At 37.4% G+C, this 15016-nt stretch overlaps 1 protein-coding gene across 5 annotated transcripts in view; it reads left to right on the forward strand.

Annotated features, from left to right (window-relative positions):
* The window catches only part of SNX29 (sorting nexin 29), a 140738-nt gene that overhangs the window by 38043 nt on the left and 87679 nt on the right, over positions 1 to 15016 (forward strand). For all 5 annotated transcript variants that reach the window (XM_075436086.1, XM_075436089.1, XM_075436087.1 and 2 more), the window contains exons 12-13: positions 8537 to 8600; positions 9849 to 9977. In XM_075436086.1, the coding sequence (XP_075292201.1) occupies positions 8537 to 8600; positions 9849 to 9977 (193 nt within the window). The remainder of the gene's footprint in view (positions 1 to 8536; positions 8601 to 9848; positions 9978 to 15016) is intronic.

A 15016-nucleotide genomic window follows, 5' to 3' on the forward strand; every position in this document is an offset into this window, starting at 1 on the left:
TTAGGAGTTGAGGTGGACAGGATAATGTAGCCTTTGCTGTAGAGAGATTAGTAGAAGTACTAATCTCGACACAAGGAGGATATTTTTTACAGTGAGCATGGTGAAACACTTGAACAGGTTGCCCAGAGAGGTAGTGGAGGCCCCATCCCTGGAAACATTCAAGGCCAGGTTGGAGGGAGCTCTGAGCAACCTGGTCTGGTTGAAGATGTCCCTGCTCATGGCAGGGCGGTTGGACTAGATGACCTTTAAAGGTCTCTTCCAACCCAAACCATTCTATGATTCTAAGTATGGGCAGTTTGTTTCCCCCATCTTTCATCTTTTTTCTTCACATAAACTTGTAGAACACAGACTTGGTTCTTAAACTGACTAGCTGTCTAAACAGGTAAGCCAGTACGTTTTTGTTTTCCTCACTGTACAGAAAGTTCTGTAACTGAACTGGTTGGTATGGCTTTGTTCCTGAAGCTCTGGGGTGTGTGTTTGTCTGTTTCTTTTTATGAATCTAAAGATGTGCAAATTTTTAATACTGATATCTGGGAAGTTAGAAGTGATGCTGCCAAAATTCTTTTCTGAAATTGATGCATGAAATTATCAAAATTAGTGAACCCTTAGGATATTCTAATCTCATGTTCTAATGTCATGTTCAAACAATATCTTTGTCAACATATGTTAAATGAAATAGACCATTTATTTTCGCTGGGTACTGTTTCAGGCTCTGTCATGGGTCTGCTGACTGAGCTTCACAAAGCTGAATAATCCTGTCTTACAAAGTGCCTCGTGCAGTGGGATACTAGTTTGAGACTTTCAAGGGACATAGTTGAAGGTGTGGGTGGAGTTACTATTGATAGTTAGTGTGGTACTTCAGTCACTGGATATTCTCTGCGTATATTATTAAAGAATCATAGAATCATAGGTTGGAAAAGACCTCTAAGATCATTAAATCCAACCGTCAACCCAAGATCGTCATGCCTGCTAAACCATATCCCGAAGTGCCACATCTACACATTTTTTGAACACCTCCAGGGATGGTGACTCAACCACCTCCCTGGACAGCCTCGTCCAATGTCTGACCTCTCTTTCAGTAAAGAAACTTTTCGTAACATCTAATGTAAACCTCCTCACGCTCCAGCAACTCAGTGTCCTTCTTGTACTGAGGGGCACGAAACTGAACACAGTACTCGAGGTGTGGCCTCACCAGTGCCGAGTCCAGGGGCACGGTCACCTCCCTACTCCTGCTGGCCACACCACTCCTGATCCAAGCCAGGATGCTGTTGACCGCCTTGGCCACCTGGGCACACTGCTGGCTCCTGTTCAGCTGGCTGTCGACCAGCACCCCCAGGTCCTTTTCTGCCGGGCAGCTCTCCAGCCACTCCTCCCCAGGCCTGGAGCGTTGCGTGGGGTTGTTGTGACCCAGGGGCAGGACCTGGCACTTAGCCTTGTTGAAACTCATACAGTTGGCCTGGCCCCATCGATCCAGTCTGTCCAGATCCCTCTGCAACATATGCTACAATATGGTAGTGTACATACAATATTACTACAATGTCCTTTTGTTCTTCAATTCTCTTTAATTTTATTTTTAAGTAATAGACTTTTTATGGGAATCTTGCTGATTTATTGCACTCTATTGATAATTTTATTATTTCGTAGGCGTATTAGGTACCAGTAGGGGTCGCAATTGGTCTCCTTCAGTTGCTCAGTTAGTTCCTATGTGTAGTTAAGACAGCTGTAAAATAGAAAGTGAATCTTGAGATTTTCAGTTCTTGATACTTAGCAATTTATAAATGAAATGAACCACAGGATCAACAGAAGCATACACACTATCAGTAGTTTCCTATTTCAGAGAAGGCTTTGGTGGAAGGGAGTGGGGAAGCATGTCAAAACAATCTATAAAGCCAGTAGAACACTTAGTAAATAATCGAAATATCATTATAATAAAAATTCAGCTGACCATACATATAAGCTAATACCTTTATAATAGCTGATCCCAGTTACATTCAATAAAAATGCTTTTTGCAAGTTTGTTAATGGTCTTAGATTCTCCATGCAGTTAGAATAGAGTGCTATGACAAAGCCAGACACTGAAGCTCTTTTTCTCTGTTGCAGTTAGCAGAAGAATTACTAAATGGTGAGGCTTATAGCTTGGTTGTATAGCAACTAATTCTAACACATCAGACAAGAAAGATGGAATGCAATACTGCAATGAGAAAAGCTGTGACTGGATTTTTGTGCTGCTTCTGAAGACAAAGCCTGAAATGAATTTTTTTTTTTTTAATGTATTAATGTATTTAATGTATTTTTTTTAATGTATTCTTTTCCTGCGCTGTTTCTAATTTACTAGTATAGCACTAACCTTTTCTCTGTTCTTTTGATGTGCAGGCTAGAAAATTATGTTGTGAGAAGCTGTAGTTTAAGATTTCTGCGATTTTGAATGATTTTCCTGAATTTATGTCCCATACCTAAAGTCTAGGTTAACTTAGAAGCAGATACATCTCAAAAAAATACTAATACCACTCAAGAAATCCTAATCCACAGAGTTTTGCTGTGTATGTTAGACATAGTTTGAAAACTTGCCCTACTTTACAGATCGTTGTGTCTTATAACCAATTTTGTAAAGAATTAAGTTTGTCAGAAGTCTTATGCTTAGCCACCTATTCCATTATGCCTTTTTTCAGTTTTTAAAAAAATTGTATTTATTTCATCATATTTGAATCACAAACGACTTTATCTTTGCTCCAGTTATTGTCACTGGAAGATTATAGTTTCAGCATTGTTTTACACCAGAAAAGTCTGCCCACCAGCACAAGTCTCCCCATTTTGTTTTTCCGGTGGAAAAAAAGGAAGTTCCAAAACTTTCATTTTAGAAAGATGCTACTTGTGCACTTCTTTACAAGTTTCTTTGATTATAGTGCTATTTTTAGTAAATAATTAGGAACTTAGTTTTTCTACTATAATTTTCCTCAGTTTTTAAAGTTGAGCTTAACCACAAAGGTTAGCAAAGGTTGTAGCACTGTATATTATTCCATATTTTTTCAGATATTTTTGAGGAAGCCCCCAGTTTTTCATGGTCGCTGAAGAACTTTACTGCATAATCAAACCTACATATTATATTTTTATCCTGACTGTGTAAGTAAATAAGGTGTTTTTGTGCTTTCTCTGTCCTCTGAATAGCTTCTGACCTGTTCTGTAACTTGGTTGCCACCGGCTGCTGACAGGTACTAAATTTTTGTGGCTTCTCTGAAAGCACAGCTGTCGAAAGAGAGTATATAAATTTCATTGCTGAGAAAAAAAGCTGCAATTCATCTTACAGATGTTTTTTTGATCAGGACCCTTCTGTGCGGTAGAAGACCAACACCCTATTGTCTAATTTGTTTCCTACTAAAATTTGCCCTATTAATAGTGACATGGCAGGATAATATTTACGAGATTTTGGAGCACTAAATAAAGCCTTAGTAGCCAGTGTTCATGCAGGCAGCTTAGGGAGCATGTCTTTAAAGGTCAGACTTCTGATTTAAGATGTAACTAGTCTGCTGAAAGTTTTATTTGTCTCTGAAAATATCTGTGTAAATTCGCACTCAAGAAAATAAAAAAGAAAAAAATCATTCCTGTAGACTGCTCCCAGCCCACCCTGCTATTCTGTCTGCAGGATTGCAGAGGAGTGCTGCATGACCTTGGGCACACTGAGAGAGGATTTCATTTGCAGCTCATTCTCTGTAACAGGTGATTGCAAATCGTACTTGTCTGATCCTTGGCTAAACAGCAGAAGAGTTGTGAAACTTACGGCACTTCTGGAGGTTGCTGGAAAATTGACATGTGTTTCTTAAAGCATGGCACTTTTTTATATATTTGGTGATCCTAATGTGACCTTTTAAAAGCTTTGTAGAAGCTACGTTCTGTATGTAGTACGCAAGTGAACTAAAAATGTTAGAGAGCAAATATTTGCTGTAGGCATTACAGGTTAATTTCAACAATAGAAGATGATTTTTGGTGTTTTAAAAAGTGATGTTTAATATGAAGAATTTAATTAGCACATTCCTTGATTTTTACGTTATCATTTTTTACTGATAAAGAAAGACCTGGATTGAAATTACTGGTTTGCACATGGAATTCTTTTTTTAAAAAGTTGTTGCAAAAATATCTCATAAGATTATATAATGTGAAAGACTTCACTAGTTGTCTTACTATATCTGTCTGTGCAACTGATTATCACCAGCTTTAGATATGTCAGCATTGAATGCTGATTCTTAATAACAGTAGTGTATCTCTTTCCGTTAATGTTACTTTACAGAATGTAAGTAACGTATCATGCACAAAGCAGTTCAGAAGTAGGACATTAACATCAAACAGTTTTCTGAAGTGGGTATACTTGCCCATCATCCCACTGTTGTATTAAAAGAAAAAAAAAAAAGAGGGGGAGAAATATTGAGGTTGCAAGGTTCAGAAAATGCCAAATTCATGGTTGCTGCTACAACCCTGATTTTCATTTTGTTATTTATTCCTTTTTCTAATCTGCCCAATGAATGAGACAGAAGTCTGCTGAAAAAATTAGGTTATGATCATACACCGATCTCAGGGGCAAGCACACAGACAAAAGCTTACGAACTGTGGATGTTCTGGCAGATTTGAAGTGAACCTGCTGCAGTGTATGATACTGGATTTACTTTGTTTGCTTTCAGCTGACTGTTCTGACATGCTGCTAAAATTTTTCAAGAAGCATAAGTGATACTAAGAAATTACAGGTTTTTTAAAGTTTTGAATGTTATGCCTGAATTAAATAGGGTTGTGTCCTTTTAGTTCTATTCTGCTACTTGCGTCAAAAGATCATGAAATTAAAGTTTCTGATTTTTTTTTTCTTGATAAATTTTTATTTATGTAATTACACTAGTGAGTGTTTGACTGCTTCATATTTAATGTGGATGGAGAGGTTAAGAAACTGTTGTTGATAAACTATATAGTTCTCATGTTTGTTTTGAGTAATTGATAGAAAATAGAGTCCTTAATACTCATCACTTCAGGAAGAAGTAACATAGGTGTAGCAATGAAGCAATATTACTGCCAGGGTAAGCACAGGCTGTACAAGCCTTCTTGGAACCCTGGGCTCTCAGCCCAGACTTGTTGTTGGTGTTGATGCTTTCTTCCACATCTCAGTGCTATCTGTATTTGAACTAAATTAGCAAGAAATAATGAGCATGAAGTGTGTTTGCTTTTGTGGTCCTAAATTGAGCATAGATGTCTGTCCTATATGTGATAATGAAATTTGGAGTTTCTGCTTTGCTGTGTCTCTACAGTATTGTCAATTCCATAACTCGGAAAAAATGAGACAAATGGAAATAAAAAGCATTTTAACATCTTTTATTTCAAGAGGCTTTTTTCTTCTCCTTTTATGCAAACCGTGGTCTTAAACAGAATCTTGCTTTCATGATCTGCTTGCTTACACGTGTGTTGGAGAGGGGCATGAGAGAAGACGGGATTTCAACTCTCTACTCATGCAGAAGATTCTGGGTGGAATAAGGGAAAGGAGTTTAAGTTATTAGGCAAGTTAAGGTTATAGTTTGAATAGGCTGGTAAAATTGGAAAAATTGAGAATTCATAATAGCTCACTGTTTAAATGTTAATAGGTTGGTACACATGTAAACAGACTGACTGTGCATACAGACAATTATTGCAGAGTAGTCATAAGTGCAGAGCCAGTGCTACAATAACTTTTCTGAGCAGCAACGGCTTTAATTTATTCGGTCAGAAAAATAATAGCAATTTACTCAGATCACGCATTATCATATTTTAATGGCACTCTTGAAATATTTAAAATGCCGTTGGCGTGATGCTTTCTTGAGGAGGATTCTGAATTCAGCTTTATAGTTAAAGATTTTTCTTTTGTTATGGAGTGTTACTGTACTGAAAGCTTACTATGGATGCTTTTTGCTTGTGTTGTATATTTGTACAAGCTTGAACACTTATTGGATTATTCTATTTTTCTGATCCTTAGAACTATTTTTTTATTTCACAGATGGTCTGATGGATTGTCGTCCATTTTCAAAACACTAGTGTGTTTTCTTTTTCAGGACTGTTACAACCCACCAATTTTCCACTGCCAAAAAACCCCACCAACAAACTGCAAAATAACCCAAACAATAAACCCTCAAAACTCCCAGCCTTTCCAACCTGCCCTTGAAGTGGCAGTGTCTCATCATGACCAAGAGTATGCTAGTAGTGAGATGAGTTCCGTGATCACAGAGTTTGATATTTTATGGAGAAGTGTAATGCTTAAATCTCAGAATGTAGGGTTTGGTGGGTGGTGGGGTTTCCCCCCCACCCCGGCCCCGCTAGTCAATAGAAGGTATTATAGACCATCTTTTAAAAAATAGTCATGAAAATAGCGGAGCACAGCATATTTTTTCATATATAATCTTTCCACTCTAAGTTTTTCTACAGTTGCTACGTAAATTGCAGTGGTTACCTCGTCACTTCAGTGCAATATGAACTTTACTCTTGCCAAAAACGATATTCCACCTTTTATGCTTCATCCTTATTGACTGAAAAGGTGTTCTGTTCTGCCCTGACTGCTTGGCTGCCACGTGCCTTGTGCCAGCAGCAGTATTAAACTCAACAGTAAGATGACTTGGCAACTGCTTGTCTGAAAAGTAGCCCAACAGAAAAAAAAAAAAAAACCAAACAAAAAACCACCAAAACAAACCAACCAACCAGTTTTGAGCTGGATCAGCTCCTGCTAGGACGCTCTGTGCATATAAACACCAGTGTCAGAACAAGGGGGATGGTGGCAGTGATGGGTAAGGCAAGCTGGAATGTCTCTTTTGCTGAAAGCACAGCCTTAGGAAGACTGACTACAGTAGCCATGTGATCACAGCTTTGGTTTTGAATGTGAGTAAGATTATCGAGGGAGAAAGCAGAAGTCTCCAGAGACTGATTGATTGATTTAATGTATGTTAGTATTTAAGATCTACAATTTTCACTTTTGGCTTTTCTGCAAGATTTGGTTTTGGTGGTTTTTTTGGTTTTTTTTGATAGCTGTATTGAGAATTCATATAAAGATGCAAAGTTACTGTAGAAAAATGATTATTCTTTCTCTGCTGAATTAATGGAGTGCAAAATCCCTCTAATGACCTACTTAAATGTTTCTTGCTAATATCAGTTAATTCTCAAGCTGTAATGTGGAATGGGTAGGAAAATAATTGTCTACTTTTTCCATGGCCAAAGAAGCCGAAATATTTTGGGAAAAATGTAGCATGAAGAAATTGGGTTGGCTGATTTCACGTGATCAAGGGATCCTTTCCGAATCCTGCAAGGGGGGATTTAGCAGCAGCTTGCCAGTGCCAGACTGGAATGGTGATGTCTGCACTGACTGATATGTTTGAATGACGTAGTAAAAACTTTGGCATTTTGACCAGTTCTGTCAGTATATTTTTCAGTAAAAGCACAAAATATTTGCTCACATCTGCTTTGAATACTTGTGGAACAGAATTGGCTGATTTATTATACATAAACATAGGAGCATTTCATTTAACTGTTGGGAGGGATGTTTTAATGTAATTGCATCACTGCAGAAGCCCTCATAAAATTATTGATGAACATACGTGAAATTGTTAATGATTTTTTATTTTAAATCTAGTTTAGGACATGTATCCATCCTGATGTTTCCTAGAAGCCATTCAAATCTTCAAATATCTGTTGTATTTCATGTATTCATGCAAGATCTGGAGGTCAGAATTTTTTTTAGATTAGGTGATCAAGTCCTAATATTTTTCTGTAAATTTGTCATAAATAGTACAGCTGTACAGCTATATGGCAAAACCTTTATAATAGCACAGAGACTCCAGGTGAGGCAGCACTTTGAGCTGACACTTTCCTATATGGTATTCAGTTAAACCTAACCCTAAAAAAGTCTGTAAAAATTCTAAAATTGTCATAATTCTTTTAAAAAATTTTATTCTTGATGTAATGACAAAGTATTTTTTTGAGATATTTATAGGAAATAAAGAGGTTCTTACAGGAAATTACAAGATTCAGAAATCCCATCGTCCTGAAGACGGTCTTAAGACTGAGCTTGAGAAGAAATGCCATGAAGAAGCAATGACATTATCTCTACTCTGGTCTCACTGTAATAGTTATAAATTCTGACACACGATATATAGCAAGGAAAACAAGCGATTTAAAGAAGTTAAACAAGGAACAATGTGTCTCATTCATATGCATGTAGTGAAAAGGTGTATTGTCCCATATGTCTGCGGTTAAAACAGAACAGCTGCAGCTGCAGGCAAACTTGTAAACATTTCTGTTAAAGATGGATGCAGACTAATTGATCTGAGCAATACTTCTGATACTGTGTTAAATAATACCAGTTTTGAAAGATTACTCAAATTAGTGATGATATTAAGAGCATTTTTATGTGCTTTGCTGAATAGCAGATTGTGTTGGCATCACCTTAAGCATGTTGCTGAATTAGTGCCACTATGTACATGACTTTTAGATCTGAGATGAGCAAAAATACACAAGGAAATTAATCTTCTTTGTCCTTTCTGTTTAGATGAACTTCGTCAAGCCATCGTGGCCATGATGAATAGAAAGGATGAACTGGAAGAACAGAATAGGTAGTTTCCTTTTTCCAGTCAAGAGACACTACGATCTAAAAAAATCTGTTCTCTAATACAAGCTGTCCTTTGTGTAAAGATATGCATAATCTTTGTGTAATCTTATTGATGCATATATTATTTTTTCTGTGGAAGATAAGCTTAATACTTCAATCTTCAGCTGTTGATACTGAAGAGTAATGTTTGCCGGTCACCTTTTTCCTTTGAATCACGTATAACTCTTTGTATCTTGGGAGCTTTTGCCAGTTGTAGTTTTCTTACAACCAAAACTTATAGCCAAAAGATTTTCAAGATCTTTTAGGACAGCTTTCCAAATGAGTAAAAGTTTGTCCTTATACAAATATTCAGAATATTTCCTTTTTTCCACTTCTGGTGCAGGAGTGGTATAGGGTGACTAACAAAGTTATGCTGAAAGTGGCTGTCGTGTGTCTTTATGTTCACTTGGGGCAAAACGATGGTGTAAATGTAAAAATGATAAGTTGCTTATTTAAAATGCTATCAAACCTACTTTGTATTTATTTAGTCTATTGGACCACATAATTAGATGAATGAAAATGCAAATGTATTCAAGACAGTGTTGTTATGCTGTAGTAGGGCTATTTTGGCAGTTTACATTTTTCAATAGATTGATTTTTTTATTTTTAATGTCAAGACTACCAACTGATCCTATTTTCTTGCCTCTTGTCCCTCCCACTCCCATAATTGCAAGTTATTGCCCCATTCAGCTTTGCAATTTTTTTGGCAGAAGGTCCAGGATGCGTTGGGTTTTACCGTTATGCATCATGCTGACTTTGCTATCTCATCAAAGGTTTTACCCAGAAGTCTATGACAGTGTTCTCAGAGACAATACCTCTGCCAGTCTCCTGCTCTTGCTAGTAAATATATTGCTTATAGATTATTCCTGAGATGTGTAGACTTGCACTAAAGCACTGAAACCAAATTCTAAGCTGTTTTCTATAATAAATGCTTTCTACATGGTGGTACAGTAGATAATAGGTTGTGCTTTGGATGAGATTGTAATATAAATGAAGAGTAAGCACTTAAAACTGTTTTGATTAGGTCCTTTCTTCTTGTAGCTTTTCATATCTTTGTGCAGTCAAATCAACTGAACTTGTTACATTAAATAATGAAACTTTGGGATGACATTAATGGTATCTTTCAGGCAACCTACTCTGTGATTCGTAGAGTATCTTCTAAATACTAGGTAGTGTTTGCAGTGTTCTAACAGGGGCTGCTGCCTTCTTTCAGGTCTCTGAGAAATCTGCTTGATGGAGAGATGGAACATTCTGCGGTGCTAAGGCAGGAATTGGACAACTGGAGAAGGAAAGCAGCAGAACAGGAAGAGCGACACGCCACAAAAGTCCAAGCCTTGGCACGGTAAGAAGTCCTGGAAGTACCGTAAAAAGTAACAGCAGTGGAACAAGGGAATACAAAACTCTGTATACAAGAGAAAATAATTTTTAAGTAGTTAGTTTTCAGAAGAATGTAAGTGATTTAGGTATAAAAGTCCCTTGGACTTTAGTTGAATTTAAGCTGAAAAGAACCGTTGGAAGGTTTTCTGACAGATTTAGTAGGCTTGTGGTTTTTGTTCTGCTAAGTGCTAACAGTAAGTGACAGTTTAAAATAATAGTAAAACCACGGTTACAGCTCCAGAGGAAAGAATATTAGTGAGCTGAACTTCTGACAAAATCAAGTTTGATGTTAAAAAGTAATTAGGCTAATATGAAGAAACATAAGCCATGAAAATAGCGACAGGTACGTAATGAGACTAGATACAAAGGAATACATATGTGTGTGTACGGTAAATGTAAGAAGACTTTTCTGTCTTCATTTAGTCCAGTTCTAACCCCACTGCCCCCTGTTTTTTTAAAATTCATTTTTAATTTATTTGACATAAGGGGGCGAGGAGGGGAGCAGAAACACTGTGTCAATGTTTATTGTGAACAGACTGATGTTGCTGTCCTAGAATAATGAAATGCTCATTCTAGTAGTGGAAATGGCTGCTTTGGTGCATGTGTAAAACATAGGTTTTGTTTCAAAAATCCATAAACTAGATTGGCGGGATTCTAGCTCTCAGATCTGGAGCCAGTGAGGATTTGTTTTGGAGACTATTGCATTTTAATATTATTCCACAGTATTTCCTCTGGTAGATGTCTTGCATAGTTCTATGCTGAGATTAGTGTGGGGACCCCTCTCCTCCCAGCAAGTTCTTACATCAGTCAATAGAAATTGTGCTGAGTGGTCCCAGCGTCAGTTAAATTGAGTAGAAATATTTGTGTCTCTGCTTAGTGCTTTCAGTTACATAGAATGTGTCTGTGTCAAGTGATGCTGACACAGATACTCTTCCATATGTACCCTCACATATGTAAGCAGTAAAGAATGGATTATCCATCTCCTTCGGTGACATTTCCGCCTGATCTGTCTTGCTTCTGTCTGATTATTTAAGCATGACTTTGCTTTCCTTGGGCTGATGTTTTTTTCTCGTCCTGTTGTCAGGTTTTCATGGCTGACCACTTTGTCAACCACTTTTGTCATAAGCAGCAGTTGTTGCCAAACAGTGTCAACAGTGCCAGTTTCTGAAGTGGTGCAACCGCTTCCCCCTAGCTCTAGGAATCTCAGCTGGCTGGTTGCTTGGGACCATTTCCTTTCAGGTGCTGAATATCTTTGCAGATGAGACTCCGCAGCCCACCAAGGGCAATGTTGTTGGCGGTGACCCGTTGGCAGTGCTCTTCCTAAAGCAGTGCAAGGTGCTGTTGGCTTGCTTTGCCGTGAAGGGTGCGTTGCTGGCTTGTGGTCAGCTGCTTGTCCACCAGGACTGCCGGATCCTCCTCTGTAGAGCTGCTTTCAGGCCCCTGCCGTGTAAGGGTGCCTAAGGCCATTTCTCCTCAGATGCAGGACTTCACATTTCCCCTTGTTGAACTTCAAGGGATTCGTCTGAGTTCAGTTCTTCAGCCTGTCCAGATCCCCGTGAATGGCAGCACAAGCTGTCTGTGAACTTGCTGAGGATGCACACTGTCCCAGCGTCAAGGTCATTAATGAAGGTGTTAAACAGCATTGGCCCCAGTAGTGACTTGCCTCCAGCTTGGCTTGCCACAGTGCCACAGCTATGCTGAAAGAAAAGAATTTGAACCCTCCCCTTGTCTACATGTGATTTAGCTTAGGAAAGACTTTCAGAGGGAAATGCTGTTGTAATAGTGTGATTTTTCTTCTTGCTATTCTAAATAAGCTCTAGAGTAACCTGTGATGCCTGAGATCTTGGGGAAGATTCACATGTATAGTAAACAACAAACCTATCCCAAATGTTAAATAAGATTAGTAATCTGTGCCTTATCACAGAGACGAGTGTTTGCTTTATGTTTGTGCAGGCAGAGTACTTCGTGTAAGTCGTGAAGTACCACAGCTGAGATTTGTATAAGCTTTTTATTGCATAGCAGAACTAGTATCTGAAAATGGTAAACACAAAGCTTTCTTAAAAAACAACAAAAAATTAGCATTTAGAACGTTAGTAATTCTGCTTTTGATGACACATCAAACCTAACAGCTCACTTTGAGGGAGGGAGAGATATGCGTAGTGGGTTTGACATTCATGTGTTGTAGGGCAGTTGAAACAATGCAAATCATTTATCATTTAATTATCGTTTAATATTCACGTTTCAGGTTATAGGAATTGTGTATTCATATTTCTTTGACTCACTTCCCCCATCGTTTTAGAATTTGCAGTGATGTGGGTGAATCAGATATTTGTCATGCACATACCTTTTTAAAGAATACATAAGGAGCTTTTATAACAAGATCTAAAGAGATGCTCTCTTAGTCTAACTTGTTATTTTGAAATAAGTTTCTTTAATTTCTCGTTGCTACGGAGACTGGGTGTGTTGTGTTGATTGTTCTTCTGAAAGTCAGTTTTCATTGTCATGTGATAAAAACAGTGTTGGGAGCTGCTTAGTTACAGCAAATTCTTGTGTCAAGGTTATTTTGGACTACATGCATTTCTTTAATGATTAGTTGCAGCTCATTTTCTAGCACATAAGAAACTTTGCATCTAGTTATTTTGTAATACATGTTTTTCTTCTAAATTCTTTTGTTAATTCACTTAGTGCATTGTAGGTGATGCTGCTGCAATAGTAAGAGTAGTAACATTTTTTTGTTTTAATAAATAATGGCCCAGGAATTTGGGCAAGCTGAATGATTTGAAGCATTTGAAATAACAAACATTTTGGAAATGCTTTGGAAGTGCTGCAAAATACACTAGGTGAGTGAGAGGAAACTAAGTTTCAGATATATTGCAGTAATGAAATCTCACTGTTTACCTTAAAAACAATTGATTGCATGACTAGAGTAGAAAAATTTCCTCAACTGTAATATTCTGAACATCTTAAGGCAAGGAAAATCAGTTGGTAGTGATCTGACTATTGTGATTTAATGAACAAATATGCTTCAGGTTATGACAGCTGATATTTGTGTGTGTCCCCAAAGCTCTTGCGAAGAATTTGAGGTAAACATCTTCCTGAAGGCTTTGAGAACACAGATTTCAGTGACACATCAGTCAGTGTTGAAATGATTAGTTCTGGATATCTGCAAAACTGATTTATTCAGCTGGTCTCCTAGACTCTCCGAAGAGTCACTGGTATCCAAAACGAAACTGAGTTTCCTGGGTTCACTTGGAAAAGTGGAAAAATTCTTAGGTCATTTTAGTTTCAAGTAGTCGTAATCTCGTTCTTCCATGTGAAGTATTTGAATAGCTCTTTCATAACGATTAGGATATTATTGCAAAAGGATCAGCCTCAGCATTCAGCCTGTTTCCTAGCCTTCTGATAGAATAGACTAATTAGACTCTCTAGTATAATTTTCTAAGCTGTTTTTTTGGGTCGCCCCCCTCCCCCCCTGGTCAGTGAGCCTTTCTCAAATTGTGTGGGCATATTGTGCCAGTGGCTTCTTGGCAATGCTGAATTTTTTAAATTGGGAATATTTTTTCTTTATGGAATACTATTACGTCCCTTTTGCGAGGCAAAATTCATTGAAGTTGACTGTTAAACTGGATAATCTCAGATTGCGTATTCTTAGACTATATTTAGAAATGTTGGAGGAAAATGTTTTACAAAGGACAGGCTTTATAGCAAGAAAAGCAGATAGAGAAGTTGATAACACAGTGTTTAGGGAAATGGGGGATGAGAATTTGACTATACTTTATCTTACACTTTTATGTACCTTCTGTTTGCTGTACACTCTGTAACCTAATCTGCCTCCTCTTATCTAGTGTCTCTATGATTTAAGCCACACTGCATTTGAATTTGGCATTTTATATGAATCCGTTTTACAACACTTCATTCAGAACCATAGCTCTTCATTGATGGGTGAAATGATGTGTTGTGCGTCTTGAAATGATTGCATCACTTACCTTAAGCAGCTTCTTAGAGAGAGGGAAAAATATCTCGTCTCTGCTTGTGAAAACTGATTTGCATATTCCTGTTTTCAGTGCTTTTTTTCCTGCTTAGTTAGTTGGTGACTTCTGACAAGTTACAAAAACCTTGTATAAAAAGCATGAGACGCGTTACTTCGTAAGATCAACAACTTCCTCGTACTTCTTATCCACAAAGCCATTTTTTCCTTTTTCAGATGTGATATAAATACTAAGATAGAGCCCTTTCATAATGTAGATTTGAACACAGTCTGTGTTATGAAGCTATCACGAGAACAGCTTTCACTTTGTCATGCATGTGGTGTATGTCTTTCATGACAGGCAGTTAAGTTTGTCATAGTATTCCTCATTACAGTTTTTTTCAGATTGTTTTTATACTATAATCTCATTGTATTGTATATAGTTCAACTTCCACTTCTGTGAGTAATAGTTCTTATTTTTCGTATTTCATTTAGAGTATAGATGGTTACAATTAATGGTGATCTTGCTCTCTTAATAGTAGGATCATAGTATAATTCAGGTTGGAGGGCATCTCTGGAAGTCATCTAGCCCAAGCTCTGTATATAGATTCTACATATTCTTGCAGTACACTGTTTATTTCAATTCATTCTCAAGATTCATGCATGTTTTTTTCTATTTGGAGATTTGGTATCTTTATAGTGTTTTCTAGTGTTTTTATCAAGACATAGAGATCTGTTGGATTTTTTGTTTATTTGTAAGCCTGCGTTTAGAAATAAGACATGTTTTAGGAGTAAGCTCCACAGAAAGCACTTGTTAGTATCTGGTGCTTGTGCCAGAAACTTATTTACAGTATTCTTTAGGCCACTATAGAATATAGTGATATATGAGAAACTACTTTTTTTCAAATTTTGTTCTTACCATGCTCATTTTACAGAAGCCCTAGTGGGATTTTTGTATCTTTTTCAAGAAGCAGTTGTGTGGGGGTGGGTTGTTTGTTTGTTTGTTTTGGTTTTTTTTTTCTTTTAAGGTGTAGGAA

This window comes from Opisthocomus hoazin, chromosome 15 (assembly GCF_030867145.1).
Source record: "Opisthocomus hoazin isolate bOpiHoa1 chromosome 15, bOpiHoa1.hap1, whole genome shotgun sequence".
In the NCBI taxonomy this organism is placed as follows: Eukaryota; Metazoa; Chordata; class Aves; order Opisthocomiformes; family Opisthocomidae; genus Opisthocomus; species Opisthocomus hoazin.